The sequence below is a fragment of the Rhinoderma darwinii genome, chromosome 9, assembly GCF_050947455.1.
Source record: "Rhinoderma darwinii isolate aRhiDar2 chromosome 9, aRhiDar2.hap1, whole genome shotgun sequence".
In the NCBI taxonomy this organism is placed as follows: domain Eukaryota; kingdom Metazoa; phylum Chordata; class Amphibia; order Anura; family Rhinodermatidae; genus Rhinoderma; species Rhinoderma darwinii.
The window spans coordinates 5,503,087-5,527,734 of NC_134695.1; the positions used below are offsets into that span (position 1 = coordinate 5,503,087).

At 42.0% G+C, this 24,648-nt stretch overlaps 1 protein-coding gene and 1 pseudogene across 2 annotated transcripts in view; both read right to left on the reverse strand.

Moving 5' to 3' along the window:
• The window catches only part of LOC142660572 (large ribosomal subunit protein uL23 pseudogene), a 46,148-nt pseudogene extending 36,926 nt beyond the window's left edge, over window positions 1-9,222 (reverse strand).
• The window catches only part of VPS51 (VPS51 subunit of GARP complex), a 44,087-nt gene that overhangs the window by 2,316 nt on the left and 17,123 nt on the right, over window positions 1-24,648 (reverse strand). The window contains exons 7-9 of one of the 2 annotated variants that reach the window (XM_075837194.1): window positions 23,669-23,887; window positions 9,329-9,450; window positions 9,138-9,225 (exon numbers count right to left, since the gene is read on the reverse strand). In XM_075837194.1, the coding sequence (XP_075693309.1) occupies window positions 9,138-9,225; window positions 9,329-9,450; window positions 23,669-23,887 (429 nt within the window). Of the gene's footprint in view, window positions 1-9,137; window positions 9,226-9,328; window positions 9,451-12,768; window positions 13,394-23,668; window positions 23,888-24,648 lie in introns of those variants that run through there. The other variant, XM_075837195.1, reaches the window with a different exon arrangement.

A 24,648-nucleotide genomic window follows, 5' to 3' on the forward strand; every position in this document is an offset into this window, starting at 1 on the left:
AGCGTTTTGACGCAACAGGTTTTTTGCATAAATTATTGGAAGTAGGCCCTGAAAATGACAATCTAAATTTTTTCAAAGAAAATGTAGGTTTAGCTAATTTTTTATAATTTCCACAAGGACTGAAGGAGAAAAAGCACCGCAAAATTTGTAAAGCAATTTCTCCCGAGTAAAATAATACCCCACATGTGGTAATAAACGGCTGTTTGGACACACGGCAGGGCTTAGAAGGGAAAGAGCACTATTTGGCTTTTTGAGATCACATTTAGCAGGAATGATTTGCGGAGGCCAGGTCACATTTGCAAAGCCCCTGAGGGGACAAAACAATGAAAACGCCCAAAAAGGGACTCCATTTAGGAAACTACACCTCTTGAGGAATTCATCTAGGGGTGTAGTGAGCATTTTGACCCCACAGATGTTTCATAGAATTTATTAGAATTAGGCAGTGAAAATAAAAACAGTCCTTTTTCTTCAATAAGACGTAGTTTTAGCGCAAATTTTTTCATTTTCTCAACAAATAAAGGAAAAAAAGAACCCAACATTTGTAAAGCAATTTCTCCCGAGTACGGCAATACCCCATATGTGGTCATAAACTGCTGTTTGGGCAAACGGCAGGGCTCAGAAGGGAAGGACCGCCATTTGGAGTGCAGATGTTGCTGGATTGGTTTCTGGGCGCCTGTGGGCCCAAAACAGTGGAAACCCCCCAGATGTGACCCCATTTTGGAAACTACACCCCTCAATGCATTTACCAATGGGTGTAGTAAGCATTTTAACCCTGCAGGTGTTTTGTAGAAATTAGTGTGCACTCGATGTTGCAGAGTGAAAATTGGATTTTTTTCCATAGATATGCCAATATGTGGTGCCCGGCTTGTGCCACCATAACAAGACAGCTCTCTAATTATTATGCGGTGTTTCCCGGTTTTACAAAACACCCTACATGTGGCCCTAATCTTTTGTCTGGACATATGACAGGGCTCAGAAGTGAAGAGTACCATGCGGAGTGGAGGCCTAATTTGGCGATTTACAAAGTATTGGTTCACAACTGCAGAGGCTCAGATGTGAAATAATAAAAAGAAACGCCTGAGAAGTGACCCCATTATGGAAACTGCACCCCTCAAGGCATTTATTAAGAGGTGTAGTGAGGATTTTCACCCCACAGGTCTTTTCCATAAATGAATGCGCTGCGGATGGTGCAAATTAAAAATTTATATTTTTCCCTAGATATGCCATTCAGTGGCAAATATGTCATGCCCAGCTTATGACGCTGGAAACACACACCCCAAAAATTGTTAAAAGGGTTCTCCCGGGTATGACGATGCCATATATGTTGACGGAAACTGCTGTTTGGGCACGCTGTAGGGTTCAGAGCCGATGGAGCACCATTTGGCTTTTGGAGAGCGGATTTTGCTTGGTACTATATTTGTTTGAGTATTGCTGGTGTTTTATAATGTGGGGGTACATGTAAGCGGGGCGGAGTATATAAGGGGCATAGTCAGGTGGTATAAAAAAATAAAAATAATCCATAGATGTGTGTTACGCTGTGAAGCAATCCTTTCCGCACAGGCCAGTGTCAAACTGATAAATGGTGTCATTTCTTATCCCCCTTTTGGTCCACACTCTGCACCTTTGTAGTTTGGGGAATTTTGCTGGGAAAGTGTTGTCCTGGTATAATACGGGCACCGTCGCTTCCAGCGGATATGTTTGGGCTCTCCCCTTCCTGGTTCCCTAATTTTAGGTCCTTGATAAATCGCCTCTTGAAACAGAAGAAATGTTCCCCTCGGGCACAACTGCATATTTTTTTATTTCCTGACTTATTGGAGCCATAACTAATTTTATTTTTCATAGACGTAGCGGTATGAGGGCTGGTTTGTTGCGGGACGAGCTGTAGTTATTATTGGTACCATTTTGGGGTACATATGACTTTTTGATCACCTTTTATCCTATTTTTTGGGATGCCAGGTAAACAAAAAAACGCAATTCTGGCACAGCTTTTTTCGTGTTTTTTTATACAGCGTTCACCATGCGCTATAAATTACATGTTAACTTTATTCTGCGGGTCAGTACGATTCTGGCGATACCAAATTTATAGCACTTTTTTATGTTTTACAACTTTTTGCACAATAAAATTACTTTTGTAAAAAGAATGTATTTTTTCTGTCGCCAAGTTGTGAGAACCATAACTTTTTAATTTTTTGGACGACGGAGCTGTATGAGGGCTTGTTTTTTGCGGGACGAGCTATAGTTTTTATAGGTACCATTTTTGGATACGTGCGACTTTTTTTTTTTTATCAAATCTTTGTTTTATTGAAAATATACAACAAGATGAACAGTATAAAAGAAAAGCATCCGCACATAGATCACGGGAAATCGCAGATAAATCTCACGGCACGCAGGCCGAAGTTCTGTTCAATAATGATCATGCAGGAAGAGAAACAATAAACAATAAAGAAGTAACGTTAGTAACAATAAACTGGGTACCCATGTCAGAGCGTGAGAGAAAATGAGATACGAAAGAGATACAGAGAGAGAAAACCAATGTCTTGCAAGGTTTGAGAGGGAAGGGGTGTTGTTACGGTCTCCCCATGTGGAGGAGGTCTGTACAATCTTAAGAGCAACTACACCAGCCACCTCCCATAGATCCTAAGGGGCTAGGGAAAGCTCAGTTTGGGAGGGGGCGAGAGGCCCGAAAAGTCAGCCACGGAGACCACACCTTCAGATAGTCTTCATGCTTTCTGAGTTCCCAGCTCAAGAGCTCCTCCATTCTGCCAACAGAGTCCATCTTATCTAACCACTCACGGAAAGTCGGGGGTGCGGATGATTTCCAGTGGAGTGGAATCAGTAGTTTAGCCACTGTAATCATTTGAGTTATCAGATCATTACGCTTCGGGCGGAAGTTTTGAGATGGAGCCCATAGGAGGACTAGAGGAGCCCCGAGGGGGAGCGCTTGTTTCGTTACTTTCTGGATTGTGTCAGACACTTTATCCCAGAAGGGCTTGATCGAGGGGCAGTCCCACCAAATATGCGATATGCTACCCACGCCCACATTGCACCTCCAACACTGGTTGGTTGGAATCAGATTGATTTTGTACAAAAAATCTGGAGTTCTGTACCACCTGGTTGTGGTTTTAAAGGAGTTCTCCTGAATTTTAACGCATCTAGAGAAGCCAAATACGTGCTTTAGAATAAAAGACGTATCTTCCCTGCTGAAGATAACCTCCAGTTCCTTCTCCCAGGCCAGAAGAAAGCTGGGTTTGGCAGGAGAGCCATCTAAAACCAAGCCAGAGTATATTTTAGAGACTAGGCCCCTAGGAAGAGCAGGTAGCAGCAAATATGTCTCCAACCAGGAGGGCTCTGAGATATCCGGAAACATCTTCAGGAAGAGGCTGCTTGTTTCTTTGAAACCTAAGGAGTGTAAGAAGGGGATGGGTGGATGAGTATCTACAGGCAAAAGGGATTGTAAGGTGGGAACTTGCCCCTCACCAAAAACATCGACTACAGTATTGTATTTTAAAGAGGACCAGTAGGTATCAGGGACAGCTGTGCAATTAGTGAGTATCGGGAGTAGGTGGAGCGGTGTAAGTGGTAGTGTTTTTTTCACCGGAGTGCAGTCGCAGAAAAATTTCTGGGATACTAAAACGGTGCCTTTAATTGTGGGACTTATGGAGTTTGTAAGTCCCGTTTTTAAAAAAGGGCACCAGAGTCGAGCTTGTAGACCTGGAGAAAGAAGAGCTCTTTCCGCAGCTAGGACTGGAGACATGTCTCTGGTCCTGTTCAAGGAAACCCACCTACCCAGGTGTACGGCTTTATAATAGGTGAGAATGTCCGGAAGGCCCATACCCCCAGAGCTGGATTTGAGAATCAGGTGTCTATGTGCTAGTCGTGGCTTTTTAGAATTCCAGAGAAATTTGGAGAATAGAGACTTGATGGAGCTAAAGAAAGTATTAGGTAGGTGAATGGGCATGGCTTGAAGCACGTATAGGATTTGGGGAAGAATGTAAGTCTTCAGGTAGTTTTTCCTGCCCACCCAAGATAGGAAGGGGATCCGCAGGGAATGTAACTGGGTTTTAATCTTATTTAGCAAGGGGACGAAATTTGCGACATAGAGTTGGGAGGATTTTTTAGTAAGCTTAACGCCCAGATATTTGATGCTATGTTGCGGCCATTGGAACGGGGCTAGCTTTTGTACATCACATATATCCGCCAGTGGCGCTGAAACATTAAGGACTTCTGATTTGGAGTAATTTATTTTGAAGTTTGAAACATAACCGAAGGAGTTAAAGGCTTGCAGTATTAAGGGGAATGCTTGTTTAGGGTTAGTGACCAGCAGCAGGAGGTCATCTGCAAAAGCAGCTGTCTTGTGGATGTGGTTCCCCAGTTGTATGCCTGAGATATCAGTAGTCTGTATGAGTTTCTGAATGAGTGTTTCTAAGGTGAGGATGAATAAGGCTGGGGAAAGGGGGCAGCCCTGCCTTGTTCCGTTATTTATGCTAAAGGAGGGTGAAATTGTGCCATTCAAGCGTAAGTTAGCCTTGGGCGTAGTATATAGAGAGAAAATCGCAGATATAAACTTGTCAGGAAAGCCAAATTTATGTAGAGTGGCAAGCATGAAGGACCACCTGACCCTATCAAAAGCCTTCTCGGCATCGGTCCCTAGTAAGACTAAAGGGATCCCCTTCTGTGTAGCATGATGAATTATGTTAATAAGTCTGGTGGTGTTATGCTTGCCTTCTCTCTCGGGCACAAACCCCACTTGTTCGGGGTTGATTAAGCGGGAGAGGAGAGGGTTGAGTCTGTTGGCCAGAAGTTTTGCCCACCACTTGAGATCCGTGTTAAGGAGGGAGATGGGTCGATAGCTTCCACATTCAGCACTATCCTTACCCTCTTTATGTATCAGGGTAATATGTGCTTCCAAAGCCTGTGGCGGTAGCGTAGAGCCCTCCAAAAGGCTATTGCATACATTAAGGAATTTGGGTAACAATACCTGTTTAAACTTTTTATAGTAGCTAATGGGGAAGCCATCAGGTCCAGGACTTTTACCATTGGGTATGGATGAAAGAACTTTGGACAGTTCGTCTAATGTAAAGGGCTGAGTGAGAGCGTCTCTATCTACGTCCGTGAGGGAGGGAAGATTTATATGCTGGAGAAATTGTTCCGTGAGAGCGTGCGAGTCCGACGGTTCGGGCAAGTTGTATAAGGATGTATAGTATTGCAAGAACTCCCTTGTTATATCTCCAGTATCAGAAGATAGAGAACCAGAGGAGGTCTTGATGTCTTTGATAAAGGACAGCTCCGTACGTTTTTTAAGAAGTTTGGTCATGACTTTGGAGCCTCTATCCCCGTGCGCATAAAATTTGAAAGAGCAGCGCTGATAAATTTTTGCTGACTTAATATTAAGTAAATCCTTCAACTTCTTCCGTAAGTCACTCAAATTCCCCTGTATCTCAAGCGCTTGTGAGCGTTTACCCACTCTCTCAAGAGCAGAAATCTGCGAGAGTATGGAGTCGAGCTCCTTCCCTCTTTGTTTTTTTAAATAAGCACCAAGGGCAATGAGCTCCCCTCTGGTGAAGGCTTTGTGCGTTTCCCACACAATTGGCATTGAGATGTCAGGAGTTTCGTTTCTCTGAAAGAAGTCGACAAGATGGGCAGATAGGGAAGTTACATTGCGGGGGTCATCTAAAAGGGTTTCATTCAAGGACCAAGTCCACGCCTTGGGGGGCAGGTTCTCGGATACGTGCGACTTTTTGATCACCTTTTATTCTAATATTTGTAGGGCAAAGTGACCAAAAAACAGAAACTCTGGTAACGTTTTTTTAAGGTTTTTTTTTACGCTGTTCACCGCGTGCAATAAATAATATAATATTTTGATACCTCAGGTCGTTACGGTCGTGGCGATACCAAATACATATGGTTTATTATTATTTTTCAATAATAAAGGACTTGATAAGAGAAAAAGGGCGATTGTTTTATTTGATTACTTGAAACTTTTATTGTTTTCAAACTTTTATTTTTTGCACTTTTTTTTTTGACACTTTTTTTACACATTTCTTCAAGTCCCACTAGGGGACTTGAAGGTCCAACGGTCAGATTTTTTTTTCCCTAATACATTGCACTACCTATGTAGTGCAATGTATTAGATCTGTCAGTCATTCGCTGACAGCAAGCCGATTAGGCTTCGCCTCCCGGCGGGGCCTAAATCGGCTTCCGTAATGGCAGAGCAGGAGACCATTGTGTCTCCTGTTGCCATAACAGCAGTCGCCAGTCCCGATTGCCTCTCAGGGCTGGCGATCTGCTAGTAACCGCTACGATGCAGCAATCGCTTTCGATTGCTGCATCGAAGGGGTTAATGGCAGGGATCGGAGCTAGCTCCGGTTCCTGCCGTTACAGGTGGATGTCAGCTGTACAGTACAGCTGACTTCCACCACTGATGACGCCGGATCAGCTCCTGACCCGGCGCCATCTTGCCTGCAGCTACGGAAGCCGATCAGGCTCCGCCGCCGGGCGGATCTTGACCGGCTTCGGTGCTAGGCAGACCGGGAGGCCAGTATTAGGCCTCCGGTTGCCATTGCAGCCACCGGAACCCTGGCAATTTCATTGCTGGGGCTCCGATGAGCTGCAAACACCTTAAGTGCAGCGATCGCGTTTGAGCGCTGCACTTAAGGGGTTAATGGCGGGGATCGAAGCTAATTTCGGTCCCCGCCGTTACAGTCGGATGTCAGCTGTAAGATACAGCTGAGATCCGACGATGATGGCACCGACTGAGCTTCTGAGCCGGTGCCAAACATTTGACGTAAATGTACGGCATTTTGCGGGAAGTCAATGCTTTCCATGACGTACATTTACGTCAAATGTCGGGAAGGGGTTAAATATACAATCATGCCAGCACATCAGATGAGAGCAGGGCAACGACAGGGAAATATAATTCCTGCCGCTGCATGAAAGTCTGTTGGCAGAATATAGGCTGGCTCTAAGAGTCTGTATTATGTACTGTATATGGTGCTGCATGCAGACTATGTGAAACAGCCTGTGTCTAGTAAAGAGAGTCTGTGAAGAATTTAATGTCCCCAAAGGTCTTTCTGCTCTTCTCAGGGTTGCTTCTGCTCATAAAGTGAGGGATTACAACAATATACAGAAATTCCCTAATCTAAAACCATTAAATTCCTTTTAGGGGTTTATGAGACTTTCAGACTCCCAGGACCCACCAATCAGCAGAATAAAGGGGTTGCAACGCATACAGGCACAGCGCCGTACATACAGTCCTGGCTGTGCCTGGTATTGCAGCTCGGTCCCAATCAAGCGCCGCAACAACTTCATTCTGCGGATCGGCAGGGTTCTTGGGAATCTAACTGATCTAATATTAATGGCTTACTTTAAAGCATAGGCCATCAGTATTAAAGTATACCTGGGCAGTAAACTCAAGCCTGCGCAAACTACAATATTAAAACTATGTAAACTATTAAGATTTAATGTAATATGCCTTCAATCTCAACTCTGGCTATAATTCTGGATGACTTTTCTTCCACTTTCCTCTACAAGAGCAAAACCAAATCTGCAGCCATAGCTAGTCGTAAAAAAAAAACCCAAACTGTTTTCTACACTAAGGACTTATTCAGGCGGCCGTGTTCAGTCTGTGATATAGGAACCATGTGTCGGCCGTATGTTCCGGGCCGACCACGGTTCAAGGAGCCGGGCTTCTAGAATCATAGTTATGTAGGATGCTAGGAGTCCCTGCCTCACTGCAGGAATACTGTCCCGTACTGAAAACATGACAATACGGGACAGTATTCCAGTGGAGAGGCAGGTACTCCTAGCATTATATAGAACTATGATGCTAGAAGCCCGGCTCCCTGAACTGTGGTCAGTCTGGGACATACGGCCGACACACGGTCTGTATATCACAGACCGTGCACAGCCATCTGAATAAGGGTAGTTCGACACATACTGAATTTGCCGCAGAGGGAGTCCAATGGAAATCCGCAGAAGTAAATCTGCACCAAATTGTGGCGATTTGCTTGCAGGTTTTCTGCTGCTGAAAACAGCAGAGGGGGGCAAAAAAAACAACAACCACAGTCAGCACCACTTGCGCTCCCGTAGAAAAGCAACACATCCCTGCTCTTCCGGCTGGTCTCTGTACAGCCAGGACGCCACAGGAGATCGGTGCACAGAGACCAGCCGGGTAAGAGAACAGTCGCTATGGTTCCAGTGGAGGTGAGATTTTTTTTTTATTGCGGTTTCTGCTGTAGATATGCAGCATTTGGCATTAGTTGCAGATTTTAATTTACACATTGAACTCAATGGGGAAAATCTGTAACAAATACACAACCATTCCACAGCAGGTCAATTTCCGCACAGTATTGTGAAGTGAAAGCGTTTAGGAGTTACAACTGCAGGCGAGTGCTGAAGTGCTTGTTAAAAATTGCCTACTCTCTGTTGCATCACCCATTAGACTTCCAAACTGCCTCTGTAAATGACATCAGCTCAAGAACTGGTTTTCATGGTTGAGCAGCTGAACACAAGCCTAAGCACACCATGTGAAATCCCAAGCATCGACTGGCATGGCGTAAAGTACACTGCCACTGGACTCTGGAGTGATGAGACACGTTTCACTATCTGACAGTCGGATTGGCAAATCTGGGTTTGGCAGATTACAGGAGAAGTCTACCTACTAGAAAGCACAGTGCCTACTGCAAACATTTGGCGTGAGGAGGGATATTTGGTCTGAAAATAATTTGAGGATGAATTGGAACACGAATTGTGAGCCAGACCTTTTCTTACAACATAAGTTCCTGACCTCAGAAATGCTCTTTTGGCTGAATGGGCACAAATTTTCAGACACTTCAAAATTCTTGTGGAAAGCCTTCCCAGCAGAATGGAGCCAATAAAAATGCCCAACTCTATATTAACACCCATGGTTTTCAATTGGGATGTCAAACAAGCTAATATAGGTGTGATGGGCAGGTGTCCGCATACTTTTGGCCACATAGCGTGCTTCTACAGAAACCAAGACCAAATAGCAAAATGGATACATATCAAAGCTAGTAGCCTGGTGCAAAGCTATAAAAAGCAAAAGTATTGCCATGGAGACACCAGGAGGCAACACAATGCAAATCCATGGGATTGATAAAGCAAGGCAATCATTTTACCTTGTTGAACTGGACGGTGCTGAAAATGTCAATTCTCTCGGAGAACAACTTCTGGATGTTGCTGAGAAGGTTTGTATCCAGAGGCGCACTGGCAGCAATAAAAAAAACAGCATTAACGGTCCGCTTTATGCAGTGAACACCTAAATGTGTCAGAAAAATGTGTAATACGTTTGTATCTCCGCTATATTTACCTTGGCGTATAGCTCTGAGCATATCTCCCCTGCAGTCGAGAGCTACTGTATACAGAGAACGTACGTTTACTAGAATCACTGCTGTGAGCTTTCCGGACCCCTTCCTCATATAAGAGTCCCACCTAGGGAAAACAAATAATAATAGATATCGATAAAAAGTACTTGAAGTGCACCCCAATGATTTTTCAACACTGGTACAGGCACTGTAGACACTTTGCTTGCGTAACTGGGAACAGAAGTCCAACATAGCTTTTGCCGTTCTATACAGGCTATATTCCATTATTCACATTTTATGGACCCCTACGAAGAGTAGCCATGCCCTCCTCTTATTACTCACTGCACTACTTTGAGAGCCACATTTCTAACCAATATAATGTAATTAAAGGGTTATTCCCAAGTTGAGTCCAAAATTTTTTTTGAACATTCTAAGCTGGAATTTAATACTAAAACATTTGCCGTTATAAAAATTAATTCCCTAACTACCTTTTTTTTACACTTGATAACTCAGCTAGTGCTGGTTATCTTTTCTAAAAAGGGGCGTGAGCGGTTCGATGTCAATCAAGCCGCTCTGCAGTGTGCACGCTCCCGACGTTGCTAGATACTGTAGTTCTAGCAACATCGGGAGAATGTTCGTCTCAACCGGGCATCAACACTACACTGTATTCACCCCGTTTCGGCAAGCCACTTCTCCCCCCCCAGCTAAGCTGCCCCCCTCTCACCACATGTAATTTCTCTAGCCACCGCACCGGTGCTGCATCAGCACCCGGCGAACAACAGAAAATATATTTTAAAAAATATACTCACCTAAGACGTTCCTACGGAGGTCTGAACGGTCCCGTCACTTACAATCTTACTGCTACTTGGCGCCGCTCGCATTCACAGTAACAATGCGTTGTGGCACAGATGACGTAATCATATCACACTCACGTGATTACGTCATCTGAACCCACCGCTTTGTTATTGTGAATGGGAGCATTAAGAAGAAAAGTGACGGGACCGTTCAGATCTTCGTGGGAGCGTCTTATGTACGTTTTTAAAAAAAAAAAATTATTTTCATTGGAGCGAAGTCACCAAACCTGGGAGCATGGACAACTGAATAACGACTATATGGAGTCATGTATGTATGTATGTATGTATGCCTGTATGTTTGCATGTATGTATATATATCTTTATGTTTGCATGTATGTATGTATGTATGTATATATGTATGCATGTATGTTTGCATGTACACTACCGTTCAAAAGTTTGAGGTCACTCAGACAATTTTGTGTTTTCCATGAAAACTCACACTTATATTTATCAAATGAGTTGCAAAATGACTAGAAAACATAGTCAAGACATTGACAAGGTTAGAAATAATGCTTTTTATTTTAAATAAAAATTTTCTCCTTCAAACTTTGCTTTCGTCAAGGAATGCTCCATTTGCAGCAATTACAGCATTGCAGACCTTTGGCATTCTAGCTGTTAATTTGAAGATGTAATCGGGAGAAATTTCACCCCATGCTTCCAGAAGCCCCTCCCACAAGTTGGATTGGCTTGATGGGCACTTCTTGCGTACCATACGGTCAAGCTGCTCCCACAACAGCTCTATGGGGTTGAGATCTGGTGACTGCGCTGGCCACTCCATTACAGATAGAATACCAGCTGCCTGCTTCTTCCCTAAATAGTTCTTGCATAATTTGGAGGTGTGCTTTGGGTCATTGTCCTGTTGTAGGATGAAATTGGCTCCAATCAAGCGCTGTCCACAGGGTATGGCATTGCAAAATGGAGTGATAGCCTTCCTTATTCAAAATCTCTTTTACCTTGTACAAATCTCCCACTTTACCAGCACCAAAGCAACCCCAGACCATCACATTACCTCCACCATGCTTGACAGATGGCGTCAGGCACTCTTCCAGCATCTTTTCAGTTGTTCTGCGTCTCACAAATGTTCTTCTGTGTGATCCAAACACCTCAAACTTCGATTCGTCTGTCCATAACACTTTTTTCCAATCTTCCTCTGTCCAATGTCTGTGTGCTTTTGCCCATATTAATCTTTTCCTTTTATTAGCCAGTCTCAGATATGTCTTTTTCTTTGCCACTCTGCCCTGAAGGCCAGCATCCCGGAGTCGCCTCTTCACTGTAGACGTTGGCACTGGCGTTTTGCGGGTACTATTTAATGAAGCTGCCAGTTGAAGACCTGTGAGGCGTCCATTTCTCAAACTAGAGACTCTAATGTACTGGTCTTGTTGCTCAGTTGTGCAGCGGGGCCTCCCACTTCTCTTTCTACTCTGGTTAGAGCTTGTTTTTGCTGTCCTCTGAAGGGAGTAGTACACACCGTTGTAGGAAATCTTCAGTTTCTTGGCAATTTCTCGCATGGAATAGCCTTAATTTCTAAGAACAAGAATAGACTGTCGAGTTTCACATGAAAGCTCTCTTTTTCTAGCCATTGTGAGAGTTTAATCGAACCCACAAATGTAATGCTCCAGATTCTCAACTAGCTCAAAGGAAGGTCAGTTTTATAGCTCCTCTAAACAGCAAAACTATTTACAGCGGTGCTAACATAATTGCACAAGGGTTTTCAAGTGTTTTCTAATCATCCATTAGCCTTCTAACACAGTTAGCAAACACAATGTACCATTAGAACACTGGAGTGATGGTTGCTGGAAATGGGCCTCTATACACCTATGTAGATATTGCATTAAAAACCAGACATTTGCAGCTAGAAGTCATTTAGCACATTCACAATGTATAGAGTGTATTTCTGATTAATTTAATGTGATCTTCATTGAAAAAAACTGTGCTTTTCTTTCAAAAATAAGGACATTTCTAAATGACCCTAAACTTTTGAACGGTAGTGTATATGTATATATATATATATATGTATGTCTATGTTTACATGTATGTTTTCATGTATGTTTGCATGTATGTATGTATGTATGTATGTTTGCATGCATGTATGTATGCATATATGTGTTTGCATGCATGTATGTTTGCTTGCATGTATGTTTGCATGTATATACATATGTATGTATGTATGTCTTTGTTTGCATGTATGTATGTCTGTTTGCATGTATGTATGTATGTATGTCTGTTTGCATGAATGTATGTATGTCTGCATGTATGTATGTCTGTTTGCATGTATGTATGTCTGTTTGCATGTATGTATGTCTGTTTGCATGTATGTATGTCTGTTTGCATGTATGTATGTCTGTTTGCATGTATGTATGTCTGTTTGCATGTCTGTATGTCTGTTTGCATGTCTGTATGTCTGTTTGCATGTCTGTATGTCTGTTTGCATGTCTGTATGTCTGTGTGAAGGATGGTTTATTTGCTTATATTCTCTGTATGAAATTGTGAATTATCAAGCAGGAGGCCGAATTACTAAGATATGTATTATGTGAAAGTGATGATAATGTTTAAATGATTTAGTTTCATGCAGCAGCCATTTTGTCTGGAGTTCCCATCTTGGTTTTATTGTAGTGAATAGAAAAGTCATTGTTCCTTTAATACAAGTAATGTTGATTTTGTATGTTTTATCTTTGACCTTGGTTCCCATGCGAAGATGGACAGGGAGTGAGATGGGAGTGAGATGGGAGTGAGATGGGGGGATGGCAAGTATGCGTGAAGAAAGGTCTCCCCCCATCTCCACGAGGACATTCTGTCCAAAAGAGAGATAAAAAACCTGTAAACATAATGTGTGAAGAATTATAATGATGTATTTTATTGTATGCTTTTTACTGAATAACAAATATTGTTACATTGTCTCTGATTGGTTTACCTCAAGCCTACACCCCTTCTGAATTTCAGTTTAACAGTTTGAGTTTGGTAATAAATCCTTCAGAGGAGCATTTTGAACATTATCAGCAGCGTCTGTGTGTTTTCTTCTCCTCTCTCGATATATATCGTTGAAATATCCTAATTAGGATTCTGACTAATGGAGTCTGGCCTTGAGAGTCTGTTGGGACTCGTATAAATTTCAGTCTAATATATTTTGAGCGATGGATTTCCACGACAGTAATGGTGCCGAAACCCGGGAAGATTGCACGTCTGATAAGCTGTCACTGGAGAGGTCTGGCTTTGCATCTGTGAATTACAAAAAAAACGCGGTAGGTAAGGAGCTTATTCTTACACCATTCACACATGTATTGCGTAAGCCTTGGAATCCAGCTGTCAGAACGTCACTTCTATGGACGAGACTCCTTAGTCAGTGGGTTGAAAGATGGATCCAAAAAGGTATGTTGAAGCTTTTTGTGTGATGAAGGATTGCAGGTGTGTACGTGATCTTAAACTGTTGATATGAAAGACATGAGAGAATTTTTGCCAGCAAATACATAGTTAACAATTGTGAGAAGTGTTTGGAATGCAGTGACGTAGCGCATGGCAGAGAGAAGTCGTAACTCACATGTGAAGTATTTGAAATGCAAAGAGTTTGGGCTGGACTGTGAGGAAAAAACAAAACTTGTGCTTGCTGCTTTGTTGTAGTGTTATTTGTTATTTCGTTGTGTAAAATTGTTGAGGATTAATAGTTGTTCTGTTACCCGTTTGTCTGGGATTATAGTTGGGAGGTACTGACTGGTATTGGCTCAGACCCATAGACAGTTATGAGTAATATCATGTAGTACCACAGGGGCTTCAATGGTTAAGTCCTGATAATGTAGAATCCAGTGCAAGGATAAGCAATTGTGTCTATATTGAATTTGCACTCAATACCATTACCCAGTACAATAGGGAAAACTTTGAATACTGTATTAGAAAATCATTTATATTTTCCTAACGCATTGCCAGACAGTGATATTGTGTGTAAGGGTCCATAAACCAGTTGTATGCATTGCCAGACTGGCATAAGGTGGGAATCAGTACAGACTGATTTCTAGCACATGATAATCCGGCATATACACTTTGATGTAAAATAACATCCAAGTAATTAAGTCTGTAGTAGTATAACATCAGACCGCTGGATTGAATACCGTTGTAATATAACATCCTGTATTCAATGAATGACCCTGACACTTATCCCAGGTGCCACCTGTGTTATAGTAGTAATTACAGTGAAGAACATTGGTATTGGATCAGACCCATAGCCCGTAAAGAAATTATCACCAACATAGATAACAGCCCCCTAAACTACAACCCACAGAGTGAACGGCTGAGCGGGGAGGATAATATATATATGTTACCAAATATAATTTGCATGTGAAACCATTGCAAAGTGCTAGAGGAAAGAGTTTGGGATATATGTTACATCATGGGCTCTATGAACTGAAAGACACCCCCCCCCCGGCAGCAAGTGTTCTGCATAAGTGAAGTGACCAACTCCTGCTTGAATCAATGGAGGTTCATGAATGTCGATTGTGTTGAAGAATTTGCTCTTGTAATTGTTGATTGGCAGCATTTTGTCTGTTCTTGATGTTCAATCCAGTGAGGGATCAGAGGATCCTACTGCTAGAATGTCTGGAGGAACGACTTTTGATATCGTATTGGTAAGACAGTCTAGGAGATAGACTGGTCTGAGATATCTGTCGGCAAACGTGGCCTGTTTGCCTGGAGGTGGGGGATTTACCGGAAATCACCCTACTGCTCTCCGACCATGGGGTCAGGAGGAAGTTGGACAAAGATGCTTTGGGGCACTGGTCCCGGCCAACATTAGAATGAGCAAAAGGAGCTGGGGCTTTAATTATAAAGTATGTGAAGGCAAAATAACACTGAAAAAAAAAATTGTTGAAGAGGCTGGCAGCCATAAGAAGGATGTTTGCATATGATAAAGACAATGGTTTGTGGAAAGTTGAGAAAGGGAGTGGAGTGGCCAGGACAAGGAATAAGTTAAAAGGACAAAGCAGGTGATTACAGGTGGTTACAAGTAAGATGATGTGAGAAAGAACAATTTAAATACAGGTGTAAATTTTCATTGGAAGAGTGAAGAAAACGGAGCAGCCCGGTACATTGCAGTGTCTAACGTGGGTCAGAACGGGGGGAGTGTAATGTGATGTGACATCTGTGTGATGTGTGCAATGTAACATGTGTGATGTGACATCTGTGTGATGTGTGCAATGTAACATGTGTGATATACTGAGACATCTGTGTGATGTGTGCAATGTAACATGTGTGATGTGATGAGACATCTGTGTGATGTGTGTAATGTAACATGTGTGATGTGATGAGCCATCTGTGTGATGTGTGCAATGTAACATGTGTGATGTGATGAGACATCTGTGTGATGTGTGTAATGTAACATATCTGAAGTTTGAAACTAATGGCCACAATAAAAGCAGAACTATATTGTATGTTTCCTATTTTTAACAGCAGTAATGTCTAAAAATTTTAGTGTTTTGTGTATGGGGTTAAAATCAGTTCTACTTTTTTTTTAATTTTTTTTTATGCAACGTGTTTTATTTTCGCGCAGCGCAGTCGTCTGTAACTACACCAAGCGAGAAAAATATTACAGCCGGCTGGATCTGTTTGTAAAAAGATAAAAGCTATACTGCAGATTAATGTGTTATAATGTGATAAGATTTAATGTTGGAATGTTTTAATGTTAATTCAAATGTATTAAACTACAGATATTGTGAGACACGGGGTCTTGAACATGTATGTGCCCCCTCTGTTCCCTATTCTTATGTACAGCTTATTGGTTTGCAGTAATTAATATTACCAGATATATTATTTTCTGTGTTATTGAATAACTAATTACATTTGTCTTGTATTTTTTGTTTTCACACATGAGGTACGTGCTATGGTGCTGCATAAATGTTATTTTTGAAAATGTGAGATGTTTTACAGGTAAATGGTTGCAGGTCATTTTAAAGATAAAATGTATTTTTGTCAGGAGAAAGTAATCTTTTTTTTGTTCCAGGCTGTTGTGTATTACAGGGGGTTAAACTAGTGCCACCCCGATAGAGTGTCTAATTTTATTATGTTGATATGTAGTTTTGACCCCTGCTACATTACTTTCGCAGAGTCCAAATAGGAGGGAATGGTGAAGGGACTGATCAGGTAGTTTTGTTTTGTGTTTTATTTTGTTTTGAATTAATGAATTTGGTTCTAGATCTACAAAATGTGTATGAGTTTCAAGGAGTAACCCAGATTAAATGTGTATGACAGTAACCTACATTTTGAGTTTTTTCTGTGTAGATGGTTCCAGATCCTTCCAGAACGGTGAAGCTGTGCTGTAGTCTCCACCTAATATGAGGTATTGTGTAAGAGACCATCCCCCTCCAGCCAATTTACACAGGAGGCAGAGGTGACGTCACTCACAGATGAGTCTTTACAGATTTAGATGGGGAGGAGGCAAAACAAAAAAAATAGTTTGAATATTGTTTTTTTATGCCAGATTTCAGTAACATATTTTGTTTGTTTTTGTATTAATCAGGTATTTACAGGACCTGGTGGGTGGGATTTAGAAGTGTTCTGGATCATCAGATAAATGTGGAACAATAAAACTCCACCCTTTTGAAATGTTCTATCTATATGTGACATGGGTTTCCAATGTAAATTTGTAATGTAGACATACTTTATTATATACAGCATGTGTAGAACAGGATACGAGGCACAAGGTAAATTACCCAGAAACCACTCTCACCTTCTTGTTCATCTCAAGGAGCGGAGCTGGAGGTGCTCACTGAGGCTGTAACCTGGCAGAAGGTAAGACGGCCGACATATACACTGACTCTAGGTACGCTTTTGGCATCGCCCACAATTATGGGCCCATTGGTAGTAGGAACTTTATTGGATCATCGGGTAAGCCAATTGAGAGAGCAAGAGAAGACAGACCTGACAGCAAGAGAATTTGCAGCCAGGTGTCAGTAAATTGGCTTGTCCCTGGATACAATAATGCCACCACTAGGTTTGTAGCAGCCGGCATGATGTGCGCACGGCATGACATAGGTAAAACAGCAAAGGTACCTGTGAAAAGTGCAGCCCGGCCAGATTACCCGTCCAACATACAACTACCCGAGGTAGAAGTGTATGACGCGGTGCTCGTGTGTGTAGACCTGTTCTCAGGGGGGCCTGAAGCCCGGCCTGTATTTTCCCCACTGCAGACGTTGTGTGTAAGTGACGGGGGAACAATGTTATCCCAAGTATTGACCTGATGTTTGTACAATAAGATATCAGCAGTTCTCCAGATGTTATCCCAAAGTTAGTTTGTTTAATAATTGTATTTAAGAAGTGTTGTGGGAATATTAAATACTGAAGTTAAGTTTTATGTAAAGTTCTGGATCAGCCTTAGCATTGGACTATTCGAGTCATGCGTCAGATAAAAGGTACAGAAGTGGAATATTCCCATTTGAAAATATTTTTAGTTATTTGTTTTTTGTCGTTGTTATTGTGAAAGGAAAATTCTGTGCAGTGTGTGTGTGTATATATATATATATATATATATATATATATATATATATATAAAGAAGAAAAATGAGTTTGCATGTATCATTTCTAGTTATTGCTCAATGTGAACGTTTGATGTAAAGATGTTATTTGTTAATGTTTTTCTTCAAATTAATTATTTGATTAAGATCAATTAATGTTTATACAATGAAAAAGCTTGTTCTCCACAGGACAAGTCCAACTGGGAGTGGAAGGCGTGAGAACCAGATTCTAACAGAATGTGGACGGATAATGAACGTGAACCGGTAAGACCCAAGGCACTCTTGATGGCTTTTGCATTGATGGTGTATGACCTCACATATGCCCCAAGACTGCAAGGATCGATTTGGTAAGATCTAATTGGTATGTCCCAGGCTTTACAGCTGTTGCTGCTAAATTCTGTTAGAGCTGTTTGATTTGCCTACAGAACAGTCCTGGTAGACCGGTGCCAACCTGATCATACCCGCCTCCCACGAAGAGAACAGACCTTGAGAGGCCTCCCCATGCAATACAAATTAGAGTAAGAAAAATTGGTTTGTGACATTTGTCAGATAAACATGTGGAATCTGTGTATATTTTGGTGAGCTGGAAATGTTCCAGGCAATCAGCTCAGATCAAGGTACAAATCCTGCTGGAAAGCGTGACACCAAGTGCAAATGAAATGTACCCAATAATTACACATCTTCTAGGTGCCCTGTCCATTGGAACAGAGATTTTTTTCTCATATAAAAAGGTGTTTGTTTGATTTAGTTTAAGGGCCTGACATTGTTATTGTATGTACTTAGAACGACTTTTATAGTACGTAGATGTTATCACCAGATTAGTAACAATTGACAAGGGTTGGGGTTCCCCAGCAAGTGCCATTAAACATGAACTAAAAGATTTTTAATACAATGAACTCCATTACTGAGGTGCGGCAGGAGCAGCCGGAGCCAGTACAACGCGTTTGTCATGAACTGACAACAGTGTCACAATTCCAAGCAGCCGCCCAGACAAGTAACTTACCGGAGAAAGAAGACAGCTGAGCGGAGGGTTTGTAGCGTCACAATAACACGCCACTAATCCGCCTACGTGGGATCTCACACCAGGCTCACAGCATGAGGTGTTGTGTATAGCCCAGTGACGTAAACTAAAAGAGACGGTGTCTGACAGATGAAAAGGACCAAATCAAGTCCTGATGACATCAGCAAAGTTCCAAGTAAAGACCAAAGACCTGAGTGAATCCGTCAGCAGTATCAAGTGTTCTAATCAGAAGACAGGAGAAGAAGAGGACGATGATGTACATGACTTGTCGATACACTGGTGGGACCCCATACCCTAACCGGACATTGGTGATGGCATCATATTAGTTGTGGCCCTATTGATATATTGTTTGAGTTTCATAATCATAATATATAATTTCTGTAATTTAATATGAGAAAAAGGGGGGGTTTGTGAAGGATGATTTATTTGCTTATATTCTCTGTATGAAATTACATTGTGAATTATCAAGCAGGAGGCCGAATTACTAAGATATGTATTATGTGAAAGTGATGATAATGTTTAAATGATTTAGTTTCGTGCAGCAGCCATTTTGTCTGGAGTTCCCATCTTGGTTTTATTGTAGTGAATAGAAAAGTCATTGTTCCTTTAATACAAGTAATGTTGATTTCGTATGTTTTATCTTTGACCTTGGTTCCCATGCGAAGATGGACAGGGAGTGAGATGGGAGGATGGCAAGTATGCGTGAAGAAAGGTCTCCCCCCATCTCCACGAGGACATTCTGTCCAAAAGAGAGATAAAAAACCTGTAAACATAATGTGTGAAGAATTATAATGATGTATTTTATTGTATGCTTTTTACTGAATAACAAATATTGTTACATTGTCTCTGATTGGTTTACCTCAAGCCTACACCCCTTCTGAATTTCAGTTTAACAGTTTGAGTTTGGTAATAAATCCTTCAGAGGAGCATTTTGAACATATCAGAGTGTCTGTGTGTTTTCTTCTCCTCTCTCGATATATATCGGTGAAATATCCTAATTAGGATTCTGACTAATGGAGTCTGGCCTTGAGAGTCTGTTGGGACTAGTATAAATTTCAGTCTAATATATTTTGAGCGATGGATTTCCACGACAGTAAGTTTGCATGTCTGTATGTCTGTTTGCATGTCTGTATGTCTGTTTGCATGTCTGTTTGCATGTCTGTCTGTCTGTCTGCATGTCTGTTTGCATGTCTGTTTGCATGTCTGTTTGCATGTCTGTTTGCATGTCTGTTTGCATGTCTGTTTGCATGTCTGTTTGCATGTCTGTTTGCACGTCTGTTTGCACGTCTGTTTGCACGTCTGTTTGCACGTCTGTTTGCACGTCTGCTGGCGCCCTGTATATAAGCCAACTTTGCGGCAGGCTTCTATACATGGTATCAGGGCGGATTTACACGAACGTGTAACACGAACGTGTAACACGTCCGTGCAACGCGCGTGTTTTTCACGCGCATCACGCGGACCTATGCTAGTCTATGGGGCAGTGCAGACTGTCTGTTATTTTTGCGCAGCGTGAGTCCGCTGCGTAAAACTCACGACAGGTCCTATATTTCTGCGTTTTTCGCGCATAACGCACCCATCGAAGTCAATGTTTCCGTGAAAATCATGCGCACCACACGGAAGCACTTCCGTGGGACGCGCGTGATTCGCGCAACAGCAGTCAAAAGTATGTTTGCAAACAGAAAAGCACCACGTGCTTTTCTGTTTACAAACATCCAAACAGAGTGTCATAATGATGGCGGCTGCGCGAAAATCACGCAGCCGCACATCCTATGTGATGACACACGGAGCTGTTAAGTGCCTTTTGCGCATGCAAAATGCCACTTTTTTGCGTGCGCAAAACACACACGCTCGAGTAAATCCACCCTTACAGTCAGTATCACACATGGGCCTAAAACTACGCCTACGACATGTTTTATTCACTTTTTTTGGTTATTGTTTTTTTTACAGGTTTTGTCGTTGGACTACGTTGGTTTCGAGGACTACTTTGATGACGGCTTTTTTTTCTACAATAAAATGGTTAATGAGGGTTGTGTTGGGGGTGCTTTATTTCAATAAAATATTTTATCTATACCTTTGTATTTTCTTTTAAAGTTTTATTACTACCACTTTAGTAATGGCCGCTGTCTGAGTGACAACGTCAATTACTAAGGGGAGGCTTAGTGTTAGCCGGTGCAGAGGCTAACACTAACCCCCATTATTACCCTGGTACCCACCACCACCAGGGGTGCCGGGAAGAGCTTGGTACGATCCAGTACCCGACCATCTGTTGTGATGGTCAGGCACTGGGGCGGCCGCAGGCTGGCATTATGAGGCTGGGAAGGGCCAAAAACAGTGGACCTTCCCACCCTTGTAATGCTAGGCTGCTGCTGCTGCTGTGTTGTATCTGGCTGGTTATTAAAAATGTGGGGGACCCCACGTCATTTTTTATTATTATTTATTTTCTTTTTTTTTTTTAAAAAGACATGGGGTTCCACCCATTTTATTATAACCAGCCACATACAACACAGCAGCAGCAAGCTAGAATTACAAGGTTGGGAGGTGCCACTGGTTTTTTATTTTCCCAGTCTAAGAATACCAACCTGCGACCGCCCCAGTTCCCGACCATCTTTACAGATAGTTGGGTACTGGATCGTAGTCATCTCTTCCCAACACTGTTGGCGTTGGGTACCAGGGTAATAATGGGGGTTAGTCTTAGCCTCTGTACCAGCTAACACTAAGCACCGCCTTAGTAATGGACATTGTCAATCAGTCAGCGTCCATTACTAAAGTGGTAGGAATAAAACTTTCAAGGGAAGTACAGATATAGATACAAAATTTTATTGAAATAAGTTTTGTAATATCTGTTTTTTTTTATACTTTATTAGTGCATGCATAATAACAGTTGTCTTTGTGACGACGTCCATTAGGCTAGCAGTGAACAGCTATTACCACAGTATTAACCTCCACCACGGTTATCGGGAAGAGCCTGGTACGATCCAGTAATGGTGGATCACCGGAGCGGCCGCAGGCTGGTGTTATTAGCCTGGGAATGGACAAAACCAGTGGCGCTTCCCACCAGTGTAATGCCAGGCTGCTGCTGCGTTGTATCTGGCTGGTTATTAAAAATGTGGGGGACCCAACGTCTATTGTTAAATTTAAAAAATAAAAACGACGTGGGGGTCCCCCCTATTTTTAGAACTAGCCAGATCGAACACAACAGCAGCAGCAGCAGCAGCAGCAGCAGCAGCAGCAGCAGCAGCAGCAGCAGCAGCAGCAGCAGCAGCAGCCTAGCATTACAAGGGTGGGAAGGTCCACAGTTTTTGGCCCTTCCCAGCCTCATAATACCAGCCTGTGGCCGCCCCAGTGCCCGACCATCACAGCAGATGGTCGGGTACTGGATCGTACCAAGCTCTTCCCGGCACCCCTGGTGGTGGTGGTGGTTACCTGGGTAATAATGGGTGGTTAGTGCTAGCCTCTGCACCGGCTAACACTAAGTACCGCCTTAATAATGGATGCTGTCAATCAGCCAACTGCCATTATCTAGGCACTAATAAAGTTTAAAAAAACAAGACAAATACAATTTTTTTTAATTGAAATAAGAAATCCCCAACAAAACCCTCGTTAACCATTTTATTAAAAGTTGAGAAAACGTAGATCTACGCAGTAGTCCAAAGAATCAAAGATATAGTCCAATCGGTACATCAAAATCTGCAACATCAAAAAGAAGTTAGCAATGTGAACAATACCAATACTTATACTCACCTACACACATATATACACACACACACACAAACAAACAAACAAACAAACAAACACCAATACACATATACACAAATACACACATATACATTGGCAAAAAAAATGAACATAAGCAGGTCGTGTACGCAAGCATATAAGCTTTCATACTTAGATACAATTGCCTAGATAATATTTCACACATTGACAATTGTATCTAAGCATGACAGTTTTTAGGATTACATACACCGAACAGATGATGTTTTTCAAAACGTCCACTCTATGTAATCTTTCCACATAATAAAAACAGTTGGGCATGTAGTACCTTCAACGGACCGCAGACTTCTCCAATCGGTACAGCAAAATCTGCAACAACATCAAAAAGAAGTTATCAATGTGAACAATACCAATACTCAGCTACACACATATACACGCACACACAAACCAACACACACATATACACAGACACAAACACATACAAACATATACACACACACATATATACACAAACACATACAAACATATACACACACACATATATACACAAACACATACACACACATATATACACAAACACATACACACATATACACACACACACAACACAAACATACACATATAAATATACACAAACACACATATAAAAACAAAAACACACAAAGACATACCCAAACACACATATATACACAAAGACACACACATTATATATATATATATATATATATATATATATATATATATTTACAGTTGTACATGTACCTTCAGCGGAGCGTAGACTTCTCCTCGCGAATGGTGCCTTGCCCTGCATCTACTGCGCATGCGCCGAGATGCGCGTTCACGAGATAAATGACATCCTCTGCTGAGGACGGAGAGGATGTCATTACGCATGCGCGGCCACCGCTAAAGGAAAATAGCGGTGGCCGGATACCTAGACAACGAGCTACAAACAAAGAGGGACTGACGTAGATTTCAATCAACAATCACAAGAAAACGACATCGCTGGGCTACAGAAAGGTAATTAGAAAAATTCTTAACTTTAGATGGGTGAGCTTCCTAGCTACATTTATGAAGATGGGAATAACCCTTTAATCCTTACCTGACAGATCTAGCAGTAGGAAAATAGGAAGGTATAAATGGCCGACAGAAATAATACATTCTGCAAGCAGATTTACCAGCAGATACATAAAATGACAAAAAGTGACAAACATAGAAGAATCTAGAAATAGGGGGAATACAATGTGTTGAGATGTATATCCAATTTACCTGCACATCTACACTGGTGATGTCTTCCACTACTCGCTTCATGACAGCTCGAACATTTCGGGGTTCAATGGTGGTCACCCAGTCCCTGGTCTCAACACTTTTGCGCAACATCTGAGAAATGACGAGCCCTTGAGACTTCACATACTGATTGAGGAGGGTCTGGGCAGTGGATCGAGCCAAGGAACAGAGAGTACTGACAGGGGTTACTGGCGAGTGGTCCTAAACATGGGAGAATTAACATAGTTGATGTCTGCCATAAATAATGGAAAACGTCCTAGAAAGATACATGGAAAAGAATAAATGTACATATATATATATATATATATATATATATATAACACACACACAAGCAGAAGTTAACGGCATATGAAAATAGAAAGCTAAAAACACACAGTAGGGAATGGCCATATTTAGAAATACTGCCAGTCCGTGTGAACTGATCAGCTTCTATGACCTGGAGAGTCAGGAGATTTTATATATCTTGATTTGATTTTTCCATAGCGTTTGATACTGTGCAGCATAAAAGGTTAGTAAATAAAATGAGAATGTGGGACTGGGGGAAAATGTATGTAAGTGGGTAACTGGCTCAGTGATAACAACCACCCTCTATTTTCTTATGGTACATACTGAGATTGGGTCACCATTACTAGTGGGATACCACAGGGGGCAGTATTGGGCCCTATGCGGTATAATTTAATTATTAACCCCTAGGCGCACCAGGACGCAACTGTACGTCCCTGCTGCCAGTGTCTTAGCGCACAAGGACGTACAGTAACTGAGTATTTCCCGGTGCACACTGTCGGCGACAGTGTGCACCGGGGACCGGGAGGTCAGCTGTCACCGACAGCTGACTCTCCACTCTTCCTGACCAGCGGTCCTTTGCCGCTGGTTTCGGCGAATTAACCCCTTAAATTAGGCGATCAGGTGCAATCGCCGAATTTTGGGGGTTTCTAACATATCGGCAGACCCCGGTCCGAAAT